This window comes from Anolis sagrei, chromosome 3 (assembly GCF_037176765.1).
Source record: "Anolis sagrei isolate rAnoSag1 chromosome 3, rAnoSag1.mat, whole genome shotgun sequence".
Lineage (NCBI taxonomy): Eukaryota > Metazoa > Chordata > Lepidosauria > Squamata > Dactyloidae > Anolis > Anolis sagrei.
This window is the reverse complement of record NC_090023.1, coordinates 207,913,956-207,935,438: the sequence shown is the minus strand read 5'-3', so window position 1 is coordinate 207,935,438 and position 21,483 is coordinate 207,913,956. Positions and strand designations below refer to the sequence as shown.

General features: G+C 40.9%; 1 protein-coding gene across 26 annotated transcripts in view; it reads left to right on the top strand.

Annotated features, from left to right (window-relative positions):
* The first annotated feature begins 7,856 nt into the window (after positions 1-7,856).
* The window catches only part of TCF7L2 (transcription factor 7 like 2), a 228,378-nt gene continuing 214,751 nt past the window's right edge, over positions 7,857-21,483 (top strand). For 15 of the 26 annotated variants that reach the window (XM_060768434.2, XM_067465822.1, XM_067465821.1 and 12 more), the window contains exons 1-3: positions 7,857-8,880; positions 9,169-9,235; positions 9,413-9,537. In XM_060768434.2, the coding sequence (XP_060624417.2) occupies positions 8,692-8,880; positions 9,169-9,235; positions 9,413-9,537 (381 nt within the window). In that variant the 5' untranslated portion in view covers positions 7,857-8,691. The remainder of the gene's footprint in view (positions 8,881-9,168; positions 9,236-9,412; positions 9,538-21,483) is intronic. The other 11 variants (XM_060768433.2, XM_060768430.2, XM_060768432.2 and 8 more) reach the window with 2 other exon arrangements.

Sequence of the window (21,483 nt, the reverse complement as noted above, 5' to 3'; positions counted from 1 at the left end):
AAAATGTACACTACCTTAAGCAACATGGAATAAATGTATTATATAAATTAATTATACAGAGTTTATGTTATACTTTTGAGTGCTTAAAGGTGCTTTTTATGTACATTAAAATTCACACAAGTGCACACATCCCTGGATTTCTTCATGCTTGGTGGCTGAGAATGTGTGCTTGAATCTTGAGATGTTGCTCTTTGTAAAAGAATTTCTGAAAATTAGCACTGTAGTGGGAACAGTGAGGTAAATCTCTATTTCTGACTTAGGTACATGGACCATTCAATGCTATTTTGAACCGGTATTGAAGAAAGTGATTTTGCTATGCAGATAACAACAACAACAACAACAACAACAACAACAACAACAACAACTTTATTCTTATATCCCACCTCCATCTCCCCGAAGGGACTTGGGGCGGCTTACATGGGGACCAAGCCCAATATAATACAAAGGTTACAAATAACACAATTAAAAACATATAACAGAAATATATATGAAACAGTAAAACCAATGAAATGCAAAACATCATAAAACATAAACCAGACATCAAACAAACAGTAGCTGAAAAAGTGGGCATGTGCAGATTTGAGACTAATCAGGCAAGGCAAAGGCTTGTATAAATACAAAACTGTAGGGCCGGGGCAGGGAATAAAGTGCTGGAGATCCAACCCAAAGATTAGGGCAAGGCAGATATTCACATCGAAAATCCTGGACCTATTTTGAGGCCCGGATGGGGATTAGACAAACTGCTTTAGGGCTTTCTTTTGCACACTTTTTGGGAGATTGTTGTTTGGCCATTTTAGTTTGAAGCCTTTGCACAGCAAAATACTTTCTTCAATATCATTTAGAAACTCCATTAAATGGTCCGTGTTGCTGGGGTCTGAGTGTCTTATCACATTCATGTTTTAATGTGGGGTTCCCAATTTCCTATCATGTGGCTGCCTTCTGCAGAATTCTGGGGCTTGTAGTTTAGGGAAGTTGAGGACCCCTCTGGCTGAGTTTCAAAGGTCCTGGCATAAATTGCATTTCCCAGAATTCTGCAAATGTAAGTGGGAGCTCTTGCTTTAAAATGCTAATATGATAGTGTCCTGAGTCATGGCAGTTAAAGCAGTGTCAAGCAGCATTAATTCTGCAGTGCAGATACACTCTTAGACAGGTTAGAACGGCCCCCTCCTTGCCAGGCTTTTAGAAATGGGAACTGGAAAGATACTACAGTGTTTCTATTGTTTGAACTATGCTGTTCTTCTAAACTCCTTTTTTCATTCCAATGGTATGTTTGAAATAATTTCTAAACATTGTTGGTAGTTTAATTCCATTTTACTGCTGATGTTTTTTGTATATTTTAACTGCTTTGTATTTTAATTTCTAAGAGGCTTTGAGTCCAGGATTTGGAGAAGAGACAAGGTTTAAATTATGATTATGATGATGACAATGATGGTGATGATAATAATAAATCCAGCTTTTATGTACATATGCTATGTACTCAACCATCTATCCCTCACTACAAAATACATAAAAGCCTTCTATCATATCTACTAATCTGGGTTGTCCTGCTCCATTGCCCACCTCTGAGTTGACACTGTTTATAAACACTAGTGTTGCACACTTAGCCATGCTTATCCCAACTGAACTTGATGGAATGTATTTCCGAGACAGCAACGCCAGGATCAAACTGTTCTACATTCTTTACCCTCACAAACAAGAGCAATAATTCCTATAGTATTCTCCCTGCTGCAGAATACAATATTTTCTGTGTAGTTTTTGGTCATTATTTACTGTGCTGAAATAGACAAGGTTTGCCTGTACAGAAATATACAGAGTTTTTCTGCAGAGAATGGTGGAGGGTTGTTTTTTTTTTTGCTCAAAATACACTACTGTCTTCAAGGGAAACTTGTTTTCTGCACAAAATGTTGTTTTCTAAGCGGTAAAAAACATGTCTGTCTGCACAGATAACTACTTTACCTATGTGTAAAGACTCTCACAGCTGCATCTATTCTTCCCAAGCAGCTTTCTTAACTGGAAAATGACAAATAATACTTACACCTATAGTCTATTGTTTACTAGAAATTGTAATATGATGCATCAACAATCATCCTGTATGGCTAATTTGCTTGGAAAAGCACTCTAGGGATCCAAACCAAAAGTACTTCCTCTGTTACAGAAGACCTAAATCCTGCTTGTACAAGACATACTTGAAGAAGCCTATGCGCCAAGCACTTGTTTTTGACAAAGCAGCTGTTGGTTAACATTTGGTATTGGACCATAAATCACATCGCTCACATAACGGATTAGGCTGCATTTTCCCTTGAATATTGTATTACTTTGGCTATAGCAAGTTATGCATTTGTTTTTATCTAGGGCACAACCTGAGAATGCTTGTGCAAACAGGTGTTCTTGTTCTTTGGCAAATTCTTGTTCTGTAATTATGAGTCCATTTATTTGGAGGCAAGGTTCACCGAAATATGTAAGATTTATGGCAAAGTAAATGGGGTTAGGATAAATGCAGTAATAAATGAGGTCAGGAAAAAGGATGTGAAATGGTCAGATGCATTCCATAGACATATAGCATTGCATGGTCAATTTATAGAAGGAATAAAGTTCCTACAAGAAATATTTACAAATGTTGTTTTGGTTTCACAGCCTCACAGTGTAAACATGTTTTCAGAAAAGTGTTGAGCCTACTATTAGACAAAGTGAGATGACTAACTCATGACTAAGGAAATTTCAACAGGACTAAACCTAGTTTGGATCCAACCCAAGCAGTCCTATGTGAATAATTTTTATTGAACTACTAAAACGTATTCATACACTCTTCATCCACAAAGCTAAGAGATCAGTTATTTAAAAAGAACACAAGGGAATGACTAGTCTTAGGTTTACATTTTAATGGACACGGTATCAAAAGAGGTATTGAACCATATGTTCCAAGGGAAGAAACAGGGACAGGCGAAAGGATAAGGAGGGGAACAAGCAAAGTCAGACACCATTTGTGAAAGTTACAGAATTCTTACAACATTCAAATGGGATGAAAACTGTTCAAAGAGATCAGTTGTCTTACAGAGCTGATCTATATCCACACTACATAATTGTTGTGCTTTGATACCATTATTTGGGGGGGGGGGGGGGGGCTTTATTGATACATATCCATGTTCTTCCCAAAGGTCATGAAGCAATTCTGGCTTAAGAGGGATGAAGCAATTCTGGCTGACCATGCTTCACCGGCTTGTAGGTGATAGAGAACTCCCCCAGGTAGTGGTCAATCATCTCAGGCTTGATCTCCACCTGGATGAAGGTCTTCCATTGTAGACGCCAACCATGCTGCCCACCATCTCAGGGATGATGATCATGTCTCACAGGTGGGTCTTGACCAACTTGGGTTTCTCCATTGGTGGGGCCTCCTTCTTGGCCTTGCGCAGGGGCTTCACCAGGGAATGCTGCTTGCAGCGCAGGCCCCGGGTGAGTCGCCAGCGCTTCCGGGCACTGTAGAGCTGCATCAGCTGCTCATAGGACATGTCGAGGAGCTGATCCAGATCAACACCCCAGTACATGAACTTCTGGAAGGTCCGCTTCTTCTTCTGCTCAATTCCGTAGGTCTTCTCAGGGAAAATGCTTTGATATTATTATCACTGTGTAGCTCCATACAATGGGCTATATTGATTCCATGGATTTTTTAACTGATTCTATTGTGGTTGTATTTAGAGCTTGTCTTGGAACATTTGATTGCACTACAACTACCAGAATCCCCTAGTAGTGGCTAGTGCTATCATATGTTAAACCATGGAAACCAATATGGTATCCAATATGGCAGATCTAGAAGCCTGTCTGTTTTAAGCAGGTGTTTTAAAATGGATTATAATAAGAGTGCGATTCCTACATTTCTACTCAGAAATAAATCCCACAATACTCTATTGAATTTATGCATTTATACAAATGTGCCCAATACACAGCAAAGGAGGGAATCGTGTAGGCCTTCAAATGCTGTTAGGCTGCAGCTCTAAATATTTTTCACCACTAGTTATAATGACTACAATGGCTGGGATTTGTAGTTCAACAACTATTGTGTCCTGAACAGCTCTGGAAGTGTTTTTCAATGTTTACCTCCATGAATTTTTACCTGCCTTAGTTATGTTTTTTTTTAGTATTGAATTCATGCATTCATATTGCATCTTAAATTATCTACTTTAGCTTGAACATTTTCACAAAAAAGTGGGCTACACACCTTGTACACACACATAAATGATCCAACCCCCTTCTTGTGCTGGGAACCCATGGTTTGATACAACCAATAAAATATTCAACATTTAATTCTATTTCAACACTTGATTTTTAAAGAAAGCATTATGTCAACATACTGACAAGAGGGGATATTTTTACTATTTTAGATCCAATACAATAATCAGGGATAACCAGATAACACTAATCCAAATCATGGCTGTTTTTCAGGATATGTTAAAGAGAGTTAGTCAAAAGCCAAGCAGAAAAAAACCAAACAACACCCTGTTAAATCCATTTGTACATTGATTTAACAGAGAAGTATTTCATTCATTTTTCTTCCTTTCCTGGATGTCTTGAAATAATCCTTTTTCTGTCTCCGTCCTCCCACTTAGACATTGTTCACAGCCTTACTTATTTATGAAGTCTGAAGGTTAGTTCCTACCTGCTGAGAGTAATTAGCCCGGTTCTTTGTGTCCTATGCAATCCTGTCTGATTAAATGTACACATTTGTTTTACTTCTTTTCATGTCCTTTTCTCACTCGACTTCTGTTTCCTGATTGTAAGTTGCTGTGATATATATTTCTTTTTTTAAAAAACCTATTTTGCCTACCTCTTTTCCTTTAGTATGTAAATTTCGAGGTGGACTTTTTTTTAATATACATGATGCCTGAGAATTGGTGCGAGCATTGTGAGCGATGCCAGTTCTCTGTATTCTTATTACTTCCCTTTGAGTGTCTCTCTTGCCTTCTGAACTCTCTAAATATTTCAGGATGGTTTGGCTTTGTTTTGGAAAGCTGGAGTAGGTCCCTAGTTAGACAAACAGATTTAGGCATCTTGGGGAAGGGCTGGTTTAAATACAGCTCCTTCTTTTTTGTTGTTGTTGTTTTTCTGACCCTATTTCTATGCTGCTCATCTCCCTGGAATGTCCTCCGCGTGTGTCTTGCTTCCTCTCCCCTTTTCCTCCTCCTCCTTGGTCCCCCTCCATCGCCACTTTTGTCCCTTTGCCCGTGTAAAAAGTTCCCAATTGACTCCTCCATTGTGACAATTTGTCACTGCTGGAAGATCAATTTGTTTTACCCCTCTCATCAGCACGGGAGAATCGGGCGCCAGATGTCATTTATAAAAAGGATGGAGGAGAAGGGGAAAAAAGATGCCCACATTCTTCCCCTACGGTCCAGTTGATGCCTGTTACTCTATAAGGGATGTCGCACATTCCTCAACTGCGCCCCTCTCAATAATCTATATATGGGCATAGATTAACCAGCCTGTTTTGGGGACCACACACACACACACACAGACCCCAAAGGCTTTGTTACAGACAGGCGCGTCTCCCCTCCCATAAAGCCACAAAACTTTCACCCCCTAAAGCCACAAAACTTTCACCCCCTAAAGCCACTTCTCTCGGTTTTGTCTAAGGCTTTCATGGCCAGAATCACTGGGTGCTGTGAGTTTTCTGGACTGTATGGCCATGTTCCAGAAGCATTCTCTCCTGATGTTTCACCCACATCTATGGCAGGCACCCTCTGAGGTTGTGAGGCTTGTTGGAAAATAATCAAGTGGGGTTTATATATCTGTGGAATGTCTAAGGTGGGAGAAAGAACTCTTGTTTGTTTGAGGCAAGTGTGAATGTTGCAGTTAATCACCTTGATTAGCATTTAATAGCCTTGCAGCTTCAAAACTTGGTTGCTTCCTGCCTGGGGGAATCCTTTGTTGGGAGATGATTAGCTGGCCCTGATTGTTTCTTGTCTGGAATTCCCCTGTTTTTTGAGTTCATTAATTACTGTCCTGAAATGCTGGACCACTCGAACAACCAACATATCAGCCTACTGACTACCTCATCACACTAGAGAATCTGGTTTCTGTCTCCTGCAGAATTCTGGGGTTTGTAGTTTAGGGAGGAGCTTTTCTTTCTTTTTTTCAGATTTTTTTTTTATTTTAGGGAGGAGCTTTTAACACCCTAATTAAACTATAAACCCCAGAATTCTGCAGGAGACGGAAATCAGATTTAAAGTGGATTACTTCTCTAGTGTGATGAAGTACAGAGAAGCCATTGAAATCCACAAGCCTGTGGACAATTTCAACAGAAAGGAGGAAACCAAAGAAATGAACAAAATCTGACTACTGGTATTTCTTTTAAAAAAATCTAAAACCAGGACAGTAAATAAAGAGCAACACTAAAAAAAACAAAACAACAACGGGGAATTCTAAACAAGAAACAATCAGGGTCAGCTAACATCTCAACAAAGGATTCTTTGGAAGCTTATAAACAGAGGCTGGATGGCCATCTGTCAGGGGTGCTTTGAATGTAATTTTCCTGCTTCTTGGCAGGGGGTTGGACTGGATGGCCCATGAGGTCTCTTCCAATTCTATTATTCCCTCAGGCAGGAAGCAGCCAGGCTTTGAAGCTGAAAGGCTATTCAATGCTATTAAAGGTGATCAATTGCAACATCCACATTTGACTCCTAGGACTTCGTCACAGTAGAGAATAAATTCATTTTAAATCCGGTTACTGCCTCCTCCAGAATTCTGGGATTTGTAGTTTAGGGAGGAGCTTTTAACAGCCTCACTAAACTACAAGATCCAGAATTCTGCAGGAAGCCGAATCCGGATTAGAAGTGGATTTATTCTCTAGAGACAAGAGTTCTTTCTCCCACAGATATATAAACCCCACTTGACCAGTTTGCAACAGACCTCACAACCTCTGAGGATGCCTGCCATAGATGGGGGCGAAACGTCAGGAGAGAGTGCTTCTGGAACATGCCCATGCAAACTCACAGCAACCCACTGCTCTCTCTCTCTCTCTCTTCGCGGGCTTGTTTGGAGAAGAGGCGTGCCTGGCGAGGAAATCAAACTCGGGTGTCGAGCGTGGTTTTTTCTCAGCCTGGCCACCTTTACCTGGGCGTCAGGGAAATAAAAGAGTTTGAGGGGACGTTCAAGCTCCCTTTGGACGCCTGGCAGGTTCGAACTAGTGACGAGACAACACTGAGGCGCGCAAAGAAACTAAATCGGGCGTTCCTTTTTTCCTGCCCCCTTTCTATCAACAATTCCACCCTCACGAGTGGGTAGGGAAGGAAGAAAAGGGGGGGGGGAGAGAAGGAGCCTAAGGGAGGGCTTTTGACCCTGCTGCGAACCCTGCCAGGACTTGGCTTGAGCCTGAAAGCAAGCCTCTCTCCCTCCTGTACTCAAGCCCACGCTGTAAGCAAGCCCCTCTCTTTCCTCGGCTCAACCCCACGCAAAGCTCGCGGGAAAAGTTGCGCGCGGCTGGCCCAAAGGCGCCAGGGCTGCCCCTCCTCACTTCCCCGTCCCACTTTGGGTGACAAATCCGCTCCTGAGGCGCAGGCACCGCCTCGTTTCCCTCTTGCAATTTTGGGGAGAGGCAACCTGTGTTTTGTTTCCTTTGGGTCATCCCTCCCCCTTTCCCTCGCCTCCTCTCCCTCCTCCTCCTCCTGCATTGTCTCTCCGTCCCCACTCACTCACTCACTCCCCCTTTCCCTTTCCCTCCTCCTCTCTCCCAATCTCTCTCTCTCTCTCTCTCTCCAAAAAGGAGCATTGTTAGTTTCTGCCCCTTTCCCCCCCCCCTTTCCTCCTCCCTTCTCTGCTGTTTATTTATGCACACGTCACCGGGGAAGCCCCCGCCCCCTCCTGCATCTCATTAAGTGCCGAGTGTGTTTCTTTTTCCCTGTCAATAATCCCGGATCCCAGACTTCTCCGCTCCTCCGGATTTCGATTTCCCCCTTTTTCGATCTGTCAATCAGCGCCGCCTTTGAACTGAAAAAAAAGCTTCTCAGTCTAACTTCAACTCACTCAAATCCGAGCGGCACAGGCTCCCTGTATCTGCGGCTTCAGAGGGCCCCCCCTCCCCTCCTTCTGTTTTCCCCCCTTTTTCTTCCAGCTGACTTGTTTTGGTTTGTTTGCCTGCGATTTTTCCCCCTTTTTGGGGGGAATCAAATCCCCCCCTTTTTCCTCCCCTTTCCCTTCTTATATAATTTTTATTATTACTAATTTGGTGCCTGTGCGCGCTGATCTGATCCTTCGGAAAGACAAGAAAGAGAGAGAGGAAAGCGAGAAGAAGAAGAAGCAAAAGAGAGAGAGAAGACACCCAAAGTCACTGGTGCCAAAGGCAAAGGAGAGCAGGGACATTGCCCTCCTCCTCCTCCTCCTCCTTTTCCTCTCTTCCTCCTCCCTCTTTTCCCCTCCCCAGGAGGAAAGAAAAAGGGAGAGAGAGGAGAAGGAAAGAAAGAAAGAAAAAGAAGGGAAAAGAAGAAGAAACTTTCAACTTGGACTCTCTCTTCTTTTTTTCTTTTTTTGTTAGTGTGTGTGTGCAAACTTCCCTCCTTTTCTCGTTTCGTACAATCCTTTCTATATATATTTTTCCCTCTCTCCCCCTCTCCCTTTTCCTCTTTCCCTCCCCTCTTTTTCTTTTTTTCCCTCCCCTTTCCCTCCTTGCAAAATTGCTTGCTGGCGGGGAAAGTCAGGAGGAAAATGCCGCAACTCAATGGCGGTGGAGGGGACGATTTGGGGGCCAACGACGAGCTGATCTCTTTCAAAGACGAAGGCGAGCAAGAAGACAAGATCTCCGAGAACTCCTCGGCCGAGAGGGATTTAGCCGACGTCAAGTCCTCGCTCGTCAATGAGTCCGAAACGAATCAAAACAGCTCCTCCGACTCGGAGGTAAGTCAGGAAGTCGGGGTGCTTGGCTACTCCAGACCCCCCAAAGATCACTTTGGGCCCCGACTAACAGTCGCAGGGGATCCAAAAGGAGAGAGATCCAAGGGATCCTGGATGTCTTTGGGTGTATATCTCATAAAAGAAATGGAAATTGTGACTTTCCGAAGCTGCAACTCTGTTGCGTGGCTTGCTATCTATCGCCGCTCTCGTTTCTCCCCCTTTGTATCAAGTTTGGCAACAACTTTGAGTAACTTCTCTTCTTTTTCTCTCCCACTTTTCCCGGCCCCCAAGGCGGAGAGGAGGCCTCCGCCTCGCTCCGAAAGTTTCCGAGACAAATCCCGGGAAAGTTTAGAGGAAGGTAAGTCCATGCCTTGCTTGCATGCCTTCCACCCCGTAATATGGCTGTGCGTTGGGTACAAAAGGGGCTTTCTTCTCCCCACATCTCTCTCTCTCTGTGCCATTCCTCTTTCTAACCCTTGTTCCTTCTTGTATTCTTTCTCTCTCTCCCAACCCCCCCCCCCCCCCGCCATATTAGCAGCGAAAAGGCAAGATGGAGGGTTGTTTAAGGGCCCACCCTACCCAGGGTATCCCTTCATCATGATTCCCGACCTGACCGGGCCCTACCTCCCCAATGGATCGCTCTCGCCCACGGCAAGGACGGTAAGCTGATCGCGCGGCTTGGCTCGGGGGTTTGGTTTATTTTGTTTTCCTTTGGTGGGGTTCGCCCTTTCTTTTAGGACTCTTTCCCCCTCTCAGTCCCTTCCTCCTCCTCCCCTCTCTCAATCCCGAACCCTCTTCGTCCCCCTCCCCTTTCTGTCCCTCCTCAGAAACTTTCCCAAAACTTTTGGTGACTTTGGCAAAGGAAGGGGAGGGACGGGCTTCCCTCTCTCCCTCCCTCCTTCCTTCCTTTGCATGGCGCGCTCTTGTTTACGCTTTCGCCATGTTGCTTCCTTTACTTTCAGTTTAGTCCGAAGGGGGGTTGTTTGTGTGTGCGTGGGTACAACCGCCCCCGCCCCCCCCCTCTATGTTTTGAATTAACTCTGATTCAGAAGCGCTTCTGCTCTCTCTCTCTCCGGGCCCTTCTATATTCTGCCCTATATTGCAGAATATCAAGGCAGAAAACCCCACAATATTTGCTTTGAACCGGGTTATCTGAGGCCCTTTCCACACAGCCCTATATTCCAGAATATCAAGGCAGAAAACCCCACAATATCTGCTTTGAACCGGGTTATCTGAGGCCCTTTCCACACAGCTGAATAAAATCCTACATGTTCTGCTTTGAACTGGAATATATGGCAGTGTGGACCCAGATGACTCAGTTCCAAGGAGATATTGTGGGATATTCTGCCTAAAATCCCACGATATCTGCTTTGAACTGAGTTATCTGAGTCCATACTGCCATATATCCCAGTGCAACACGGAAAACGTGGGATTTTATTCAGGTGTGTAAGGGCCCTCAGATATCCCAGAATATCAAGGCAAAAAATCCCACAATATCTGCTTTGAAGTGGGTTATCTGAGTACACACTGCCATATATTTTATTCAGCTGTGTGGAAGGGGCCTCCTGAATATCAATTCAGGAGGCCCCTTCCACACAGCTGAATAAAATATATGGCAGTGTGTACTCAGATAACCCACTTCAAAGCAGATATTGTGGGATTTTTTGCCTTGATATTCTGGGATATCTGAGGGCCCTTACACACCTGAATAAAATCCCACGTTTTCCGTGTTGCACTGGGATATATGGCAGTATGGACTCAGATAACTCAGTTCAAAGCAGATATCGTGGGATTTTCTGCCTTGATATTCAGAGTGGCCCTTCCACACAGCTGAATAAAATCCCACATTTTCTGTTTTGAACTGGGATATATGACAGTGTGGACTCAGATAACTCAGTTCAAAGGAGATATTGTGGGATTTTCTGTCTTGATAATCAGAAGGCCCCTTCCACACAGCTGAATAAAATCCCACATTTTCTGCTTTGAGTGGGGATATATGGCAGTGTGGACTCAGATAATCCAGTTCAAAGTGGATATTGTCAATTATCTGTCTTGAAATTCTGGAATATATGGCTGCCTGGAAGAGCCCTGGGTTATATGGCTGTGTGGCCAGGCCCTAAGTCCACACTGCCATATATCCCAGTTCAAAGCAGATAATGTGGGATTGTATTCATCTGTGTGGAAGGGGCCTCTCTCTGTGTGTGTTTCCCCCTCTCCCTCCAGCCCTGGGCTCTCCTTTCCACAAGCCCAGGCGCTTTCTTTCCATCCACAGGGCTGTGTTTTCTCCTTTGCCCTCTGCTGCTTTCCTGCCTCTGCCCTCCCTCCCCTCTGGCTTGCCTCCCACTTAACCCTTTCTCTGCCACCTCCCTCCCTCCCTGAGGTCCTCCTTCGCAGCAAGGGTTGCCAGGGAGGGATTATGACCACATTGTATCTCCCCTTTCCATCAGTATTGTTCTCCTTTTTAAAAATACGTAATAGCTTCCTTCTAGACACCTGAACTTTGGTGAATACATAAGGCCTTTCCTGTAGGCAACTTTAGGCAATGTTTTTTTTTTTAAAAATGCGCCTAGTTTTGCCACTTTTGTGGCATCTTTTGTGGCATCTTTGGGAAAGGCGGGAACAGCTCTGATTTGCATTCCTTGATGCCTGCCTTTTGCAAAGACAGGATTCTTCTTCTCTAAAGGGAGAGAAGAAACAGGCCCCTTCCACAAAGCTGAATAAAATCTCACATTTTCTTCTTCGAACAGAGATTTATGACAGTGTGGACTCAGATAACCCAATTCAAAGTAGATATTGTGGGATTTTCTGCCTTGATATTCTGAGTTATATGGCTGTGTGAAAGGGCTCAACTTCTAATGGATATGTCCCTCCAAAAAGGAAGCTGGATATAAAGCCTCCCCTTTCAATGTTTCTTTTCATATTTTTGACTGGAAAATAAAGTTTGAAGGAAAGCTCCCTCTTTTTAATTTTTTAGTTGCCTGTTTGCTTTACTGAGGGCCCTTCCACATAGCTATATAACCCAGATTATCAAGGCAGAAAATCCCACAATATATGCTTTGAACTGGGTTATCTGAGTCTACCCTGCCATATATTCCTGTTCACAGCAGAAAATGTGGGATTTTATTCAGCTGTGTGGAAGGGCCTAAGCCTTCCTTAAGGCCCAGGATGCTGCATGAAAAGCCAGATGTAAACACAGAAAGGGCCCTTTCCTTTCGGAAACAGAATAAAACCAATTAAACATCAGAAACAAGTCTTCTCTTGAGGGAAATACACATATATGTATATATGCCCACACATATTATTTACATTCACACACAATCCCTGAAGGACATACCAAGGGCCCTTCCACACAGCCCCATATCCCCCGAATATCAAGACAGAAAATCCTACATTATCGGAGTGTGGATTCAGATAACCCAGTTCAAAGCAGATATTGTGGGATTTTCTGCCTTGATATTCTGGGATATAGGGCGGTGTGGAAGCCCCCCCCCCCCCTCTCCAGTCTTCTCTTGTGGGAATATGTGTATATATGCGCAGACATAGTTACATTCACACACACACACATGCACTCTCCCAGAAGGACATACCAAGTCTTCTCTTGAGGGAAATGCACATATATGTGCACACATATTTACATTCACTCACACACACACACTCCATGAAGGACATGCACACTTTTATGGGTGTGTCAGAAGGGTCAGAAGGTGTGGCAGCAGAAATGGAAGGAATAAGTTGCTGTAACCCTCTGTCTTTAGTAAACTTTGGAGTGATATAAAGCATTGGGTACTCTCTCCTCTCTGCCTCATGGATGGGTACCAACTCTGCTTCCTCTGCCCAGAAGTAATATATCCTTCATTCATCTTGTTTTAAGAAAGTGTACTAAAATATACGAATAGCATGAGTGCTACTTATTTGCCCCAGGGGGATGCAGAATTTGTGTGCAACTTGAACTGTTGCCATTTTTTTAAAGGAAATGTAATGTTTCAATTGGAGTTCCTTCCCCCCCCCCCCCACTTACCCACCTTTCTCTTCTTCAAATGACTATTCTTCAAATGACTATGCTTACCTGTTTTCTTTTATGGTGGTAATGTGAGACCTTAATTTGAAACAGTAGATGCACTGTTAAGTCGATGTGGAATTTGTGGTGGTATCTGTCGTGTGTATGGGTGTCTCTTCTACAAGTGTTTTAAAATATCAGCTCAGGTTTGTTTTGACTTAAAAGTCTAAATTCAGATTACAATTTGTAGAGGGGAAAGGATGCCAAAATACTGTTGACTTATGTATTTTAAAATGTTTCCGAGGATGAGGTTAACCTAGTGAAGGTATTTTATAATTTTCACTTTATTTTGGGGGGCCCTTGGTCACAGCAAGCAGACACTTTGGTGACCACAGTTTTAGCATAATGGAAAGGAAATGTGACTGAATTTTTGAAACTAGAGAGAGGATGGGAGGATGGGACAGGTAAACCGTGTTATACGACAGAAAGAATATTTTGTGGCTCTTCAAGACAAAAATATAAGCATTATTTATTTATTTATTTTTCAAAGTGGATTTTAAAAATACTTTTAGAAATTTAGGTCAGCTTTTGCCAGAAGGAGTGCTGCGTCTTTTGTATATCCATTTACATCTTTAGCCACCAGTGCTTGATATGTATCAGATTGTTCTGGATCACTTCCATCACCTTTTAAGAAGAGAGAGAACTATATATGTTTGAATATGTTTTTGGATCAGGCACTCAGTAGTTATCAATTATCCTCCACAATGCAACATCTCTGTAATAATGGACTGTCTCAATTAATTCAATGCATTGTATAAAATCAGGTTTTTATTGCTAGCATAACAGGTGACCTTGTTCTTTGGCATCACATGGATTCAAAGGCATTTTCCATATTCAGTTAGCAATTTTATTATTTGTACATCAGCCAGTTGTATATTTCAGATCTTTTCTTCTATTCTCATAGATTTGTGAATGCACTTAGAATTAATGATTTTTAAAGGAAATCCATTATTTGATCATGACACAAAGCAGAATAATTTTGTATTTAAAGAGTTAGTGTTTTTTTTTCTTTTTACCTTTTTGAAGGTGCAGCCTAGAACTGAAATATTATTTTTGACATGTAAGGTACAAGTAAATAATCAACGTGCTATTTATTTTTCTGTGTGGGTAGAAATATCTCACAGGCTTGAAACACATTGTTAATTTCAGTTTTAGCAGAAATATTTCCTTTTCCAGTATACATCTTTACTTCATTTTTTAATTTGGAGGATCTTTGCTATTCTAAAATATTTTTTTCCATTCTCTAATCATCACAAATGATTTTTGGAAATTGTGTTTTCTTATTTTCTGTTTCAAAAATGGTAAAGATTTAGAAGACTCATAAATCAACCCTATACATGTTTACTCAGATGTATCCCCGACTACCAGGTAAGTGTGTGTATAGGAATGCAGACCTAAGACTTGTGTTCATTATATTCAATTACCTGGGAGTAAGCCTCATTCAAATCAATGGTACGTAATTCTGAGTAGACATGTATAGGCTTGCACTGTAAATCTGCTTATGATAAATAATGCATTAATTCAGGAATAAGGCTTTAATTGCCGAAGCTTGATAGCACTAATTCTGTTTTAAAATGACAAAGCTTTGACTGCATAATGCTAATTTTTGCCTTTGAGAAAGTCATGTATGGCTCTGAAAAGGACCAATAGGTATCAAGGAAGGCTTTATTAGCAACAAAACGATGCATTTAAAGTATATACTTTTGTAGGGATCCGTGCATAGGAATCTTGTTCCATAATTTAACAGTAAAAGACATTTATATATAAAATTGGAATTACTTAATTTTAACATATGATTAAGATTATTATTATTTTGATGAGTGTCATTTCATGTACATACGTTTTGTATTATTTTCTTTCTGCGGAGGAGTTTCATTACATCCAATGGAAATATAAGCATTTTTGTCCAGCTCTAAAATGGTTAGGATGAAAGCAATTTCTGTGATACGGTGGATGCATTGCTTATTACTGGAAATATTGGGAAACCATGCTTTCAGAAATCTGTGGTGCGCCCACTTATCTCTTGAAAGAAGCCACGACCATAGTAGCCTGTGCAAGAATGTAGATGCCGGTATGTGAAGAGTTAATGGCATCTTTCTCTCCCCTCCTTTCCTTTCCCTGCCTTGAATTGTTTTGACAACACTTTTCAAAAGTGTGACATTCTGAGCCCCTGCAATACAATGTAATATTACTGTAATTACATAGGTCATTACATTTTAAATAGGGAACAATGAAATGCTTATCACACTGAGAAAAAAAGAACAGGTGTTCTTGCCCTTCTTTGGTATTTATGCTAATTTGTTTTTCATCTCCTTTAGAAATATTTATGGCTCGGCATTGTTGAAATTTCTGCTTCCAACATGAGGGTTTGATTCATTACTAATCTTTAAGGTTGAAGGCTCCCTTGATTTCCGAAACAAGGGCTGTGGTGTTAAACTAGACAGATGTTCATAATGTACGCACCGTTTTCGCCTGTCACTATGTTTGTACTTCATGGGATGGATAAGCTGCTCATTGAATTGCACTGTTCACTTTGTCCATGGCTTTAAAAGAGTAACCTCTGAAACTGTGAAGAAATAAGCTATTTTCAGCACATGATCTTGTGACACTAATCAACTTAAGCACATACCCTGGGAATCTTTCGGTTCTTAGCTAGGTTAGAATGTTGTTTCCGATTCAAACATAGCTCTTGTTGCATGCCACAAATAGAAAACAGCATTAGCTTTGTAAACTTCATTTAAACTTCTCGAGTTATTTTAAAAGAGGCTGAAGTGGAACATTTATGAAGTCCTGACTTGAAAGGAGTAGAAGGGACAGGGAAAGGTTTGAGGTGCTCCTGGAAGCTCTAGAAATAAAGTTTCCATGTCTCTACGTTAAGGCAAAATGTGCATCCATCCTCCCACCCCAAATATCCTAAAGGTAGCACTTAATAACTTTTACATTTTCATGTATTCAGTCGGATACCAAGATCAATTCTTTGGCCTGAAAGCCTAAGGTGACATGCTTTCATATGAAAACTCATTTTCTTTCTTTTGCTAAAAAAGAAAAGAAAGGCAGGACAGAAGAAGGACAGCTGCGGCTTTCTTTTTCTTTTCTTTCTTTGCATGGATGTGTGTGTTCCTGCAGCATGACTAAAAACTGTGCGGGCCCCCATTTCCAGCTGTCTGGCAGTTATGTGGAAGTTGGATTATGGCTGTTAAGTGTGAGACAACCTGGATTTAGCAAATGCTTTCCGAAACAGGGAATAGGTGACGGTTGTGGGGGTGAGGGTAGGGAGGAAGCATTAGGACAGCAGCTCTTGCTCTTGAAGCATACATAGTGACATTAAAAAAAAGACATTCTTTGGGCCAAAGTGCATATAGATGCTAACAAAAGAGCACTTATGAAGAAAAGAGGCTGTGGTGTTTTTGTTTTTTGTGTGTTCAGGGTTGTAGGTGGAATTAGAATGTTCTTCTTCCCACACCTTACCTGTTGTGGGAACTTTTTTGTTCCTTGTCACTGCAGCTGCTTTATTGTTTGTGCAGTACAAGAGTTTGTATTCCTCCAAGCCAGCCTGCCCCTCATGCACCCCCATCTTTTTGTATCTCTATGTTCTCTTTGTACTGAGCTATGGCAAATATGCAAGCAGAGCCTCGCCCCTCGACTTGTAACTTGCCACGTTTGTGAAGGAAATGGTTAATTTTACAACCTAAGGCAAACTTGCACCTCAACAGGTCTGCTGAAAGAAATGTGCCACAGTCATTTGCTGGCAAGCACTGAAGGGTCATAAATCTACAGGGTTTATTTACAGCCTATAACACTTATGAATGTTAAGATATTTGACGCCACGCTGGCCTTATAATATCCAAGGTCCACAGACACTAGCAGTGGGTCAGGTTTCTTTCACTAATTATAAGCAATGAGAGATGGGGAGGTGGGGGAAATTGGGGAAATAAACCCATGAAAAGCTTAGATTGTTTTTTGGGGAGGGGGTGCTTGGTGCTCCTTCAGGGCTGGTGTTTTCCTATGATTCAAAATTAACACTTGCAGTTCCAAAAGGAGCAAAGGAAGCACTAAGATATTTTTTTTGCACAACCTACATTCTTCATGCTCACAGTGTCATGTTGGGAATATCTAGAAAGGGAAGCACGTAAAAATATTTCCCAGAATACTTGCAAAGAAACATGACATACCTATCAATATATACTATGTAGCTGGAAGGGGGAAATCACTGAATTCCTGGATCAATACCAAAGTTAAAAATCTGGATTTTAACAGAATTTATGCTAAATTATTACCACCACCCCCCAACCAAGAACAAAAGGAAGAGGAAAAACAGGCAAACAGTTACAATAACAATGTCTGGAGAAGGAACCAATAAACATGTTTCATTTCAAATCTCATTTAGAAGAAAGTCTCGTTTTAAACTACATGTTTTAGAGAACAGAGTAAAACCTGAATCCACAGAGTAAGGATCTGATGATAAAATTTATTGGTGGCCAAAAGAAAACAGCTCATTGTCAAAGGACAAGAGCTAATGTGGAGAGGCATTGGAACAAATATTTTGAGTTCAGCTACTGAAAGGGAAGTTGGGAACCTAGGTATTGATTAGTCTTAGTGTTTGGAAAGTCTTGAGGCCAAAGAAAAGGCATTACTTAAAGCACATTATTTAAAGCACCCTTGATGATGCTGTTTGATATTTAATTATCCTGGATTAAACAAGTGAATTATTTAATGCTTAAACTGGCTTTATATGCTATGTTGATGCTGTTATTCTTTTCAAAAGATCTAAAGAAAAAAAGATAAAAAGTATCCAAGGGATCATTCTGAGTTTCAGAGAAAGTCCTAAGAGAGAGAAAGTGTGTTGGTGTCAACAAAAATGGTAGTCCATTTGACTATACATATGGAATCAATGGATTTGTAATCTTCAGTTTGAAATCCAAAATCTTAAACAAATGAAAAAGATGTTTCAAATCTTCCATAAATGCACCTCTTTCTGCTAATAAATGTTAAAGAAGCCTAGAGCAGTTTTTATACATTTTCCTAACTGGTTTGAGTACTGTAAGTTATTAGCCTCTAGGGATAAATCTGAATCCCTTAACACCACATTACAGAGGTGATGTGGTAGGACCTTTTAGCAGGTTATCGGTAGTGTTGTTTGTCTGTTTCCCAAGAGAGTTCATTCATTTGCAACTCTCCCATCTCATTTTGTCTGTTCTGTTGTGTTCTTTTTGTTTAAGTGCTCCAAAATGTTCCTCATTCTTCTCGAAGCTGGACACAGTGAGCAGGCAGCAATGAATGAGTTAAATTGCTAGCTAAAGTTTGGAGTGATGAAAAGAAATTTGGGAGCCTGGTTGGCATTAACAGGCTACAGCACATTTTACAGAGCTTAATTAGTACGAACTGTAATTGTTCATGGTCTGCTAGGAGGGGTAATGCAGGAAAACTGGAGTCGTTCTTTTGCAGTCTTTAGCTTTAAAACGATAAATCACTTGCATATTTGTGCAATGATTCAAATGGAGCTGAGACCTCTCCATCTCAACATGTGGTAAATTGTAAAGTCAATGAATTGCAGATGTAGGCTACAGTCAGATTGTGTGTGTGGAAAAAGCAGAATGAATGGGAAAGAGGAACAGGATAAATATTTACTGAGAAGATAACTGAGCTTTAACTTGCTGGGCCAATTATAAAGCCCCACATATATTAGCAATTTTGTTTTTAACCATTTACTTTAGCTTGAATAAATTAAGTCAAGGGCAGGGACACTACTGCTCTTGATGAGCACTGTTAATCCTTGACAAACACCGGCTTTCCTATATTAAAACACACATAATCAGATTAGGAGAAATCAGCTCATTACTATTACTTGTGCCTAAGTAAATTAATAAGAGAAGAGCTTTGCAGAACAGTTCAGTAAAAGATACAAGAAGGTTATGAAACCTTCCATAAAGAGATGCACCAAAGTTATGTCTTTCTTAGAGAATATACTCCCAAGTTCTATAAGGGATCTGTTTCTGCATTCCTTTCACACCCAGAAGTCTCATCAACTTCACGGAGACTTCCTGCTTGAATAAGGGAAGCATAAAGAGCATGTCGTTCATTTTTAGCATGTTGGGAATGCTCAATGACCCCATTGTTTGCTTCTCAGTTATCCAGAGCTACTTGTTAGTTTGATTTAGGCCCCATTTACACAGCCCAAGTAGCACCAGTGCTATTCCCCCCTCCTCGTCCCTCCGCCCTTCTGGCTTGATTACATGGACATATCCGGATACCTCAAGTCAGAAAGAAATCATTCTTCTTGACATGCAGTAAAAAAAAATCATTTGTAACATACTGGTTGTAATAGGAAGCACTACATTGCTGTTCTGCAGTATGGTTTATTCAAAATACCACATAGAATCAGTGGCAATTTAGTTGGAAATATTGTGCTATTCTCTTGTCCCTGTATCTTTACATGGATCTTGGTAGTATTTTAGCACGCCTGAATGTTAAAACATTTTGTAATACTTAAGCGCCTTTGGTCATGTAAAAGTGGGTTGCATGAGTTTAAAGCTGCATTTGTACATAGCTGAAGATAACAATATTGGCTTAATCCAGACTTAACATTAAATATGTTTTTAGACCAGGGCTTACATGCATTGTCTACCGCCTCCCTTGAACATTACACATTTCCACAATATTTTGTTGTTACAATTGATATGACTTTTATTTGTTATATTTTTATCATATTTCTTTTATATAAAGCATTCATTCTTAAGCAGGAATTTGAACCTAGGCTCCCAATATTGTTTTCTGCATCACTCTGGTTATTTTCAGATATTTTATTCAGAATTCATTTGGGTTAGTGAAAACTAGGGGGTTGGACTGGATGGTCATTGTGTTCTCTTCCAACTTTGAGTCTATGCTGTACACTAGTGTTTCCCAACATTTGGGCCTCCAGTTGTTTTGGACTTCAAGTCCCAGAAATCCCAGCCACCTTACCAGCTGTTAGGAATTGTAGGAGCTGAAGTCTAAAACACCTGGAGGACCAAAGGTTGGGAACTACTGATCTACACTGTAAAATGAATGCAGTTTGCCACCACTTTCACTGCCATGGCTTAATACTATGGAACCATGGGAGTTGTTGAATGGTGAGACACTAGCACTCTTCGGTGGAGAAGGCTAAAGACCATGGCAATTAACATGATGACAAACTACATTAATTGTTGGAGATGCCTAAAGACCATGGCAGTTAACTTGCTGTCAAACTACATTAATTCTACAGTGTAGATGCACCCTTAGTTTACCCCAAACATAAGTCGTTCTGATTTAGATGTTATGACAAAATGTTGAAGATATAATATAACGTCTGTTTTGAATAACTAGTATTAGTTCTACTAGGTACAATCAATATTACCCGATAAGAACCATTTATATCACTCTGCTTTTTATTCTGCATTATTGTATAATGCTGAATATGCTACTGTTTTAATTGTTTTTAACTGTTTTATGATGTTTTTGAGCATTGAATTTTGCTATTGCTAACTGCTCTGAGTCGCCCGAGGGCTGAGAAGAGCGGTATACAAATATAGTAAATAGATAAATAAATAAAAAGTTGGAGCTTGACATAGGCATGCTAACACTGAGCCATTAAGATACATTGGATTACCTTTCCCCTTGTTTTCAGGGGGGTATACTGCAAGCATGATTAAACCTGGATCCCACGTGGTATTTGGGTAATCCAATCACTAGCCATTCTCCAGTAACTCATATGGCTTGAATTGCACGGGGATTTCTTGGAAATGCAAAAATTATATAGCTTGTCTGAAAATTATACATGCAACTGAATATTTCTTCATACCAAAATAAACAGCACCCTGTATATAGAGAATGCACATTACTTAAAGAAGGCTCAGCAAGGTCCGAGAGTAGGCGAGTCCAGTTAGAGAGGTTCATAATTTTAGTAAGACCAAGGCTTCTTCAGAAATGCAGAGAAGAAGATCCCAAGGTGTGTTGTTCTTATAGTTGCTACAGCCAGTGGCCGAGTTCAGACCATTTAACTGAATGCTGGGGGCATCCTGCAGTCTCACATCTGCCTTTTTTGTGGTCAGGTTTCCTTGTTATTCCTTTCCAACCATTGCTAACAATGGTTAACAGTGGTTCCAAAGCATGATGTGAAATGTTGGGTTTGTGATCTCAGAACAGGGTCATTGTCTTAAAATTAAGATTTGTTGTAGCCTTTGGGTAGAACAGTGAAAAATTATGTAATACTAATTTTGCTGACTGATGACAAATGGCTGATTTTTGAGAGATTACATGTTTCAAATTCTTTAGTGAATGGTAAAATGTTTGGAGAATTGTGACTGTGTTTATGCTTGCTTTTTAATTCATTTCCAGAATGAATTGGTGTAATATTAAATTATCAGGCTTTCAGGAAGAAGAACAGGAACACTAGACTGTTAGTAAATAGGGACCAAGGTAGACCTCACTGGAAAGAAAGTTTTATAGGAATGTATCAAAACTGGTGCAAAACAAGTGGACAATGTTTCTATTTCAGCCAGTTCCTGAAAGTGAATTGATATTGTGTTAAC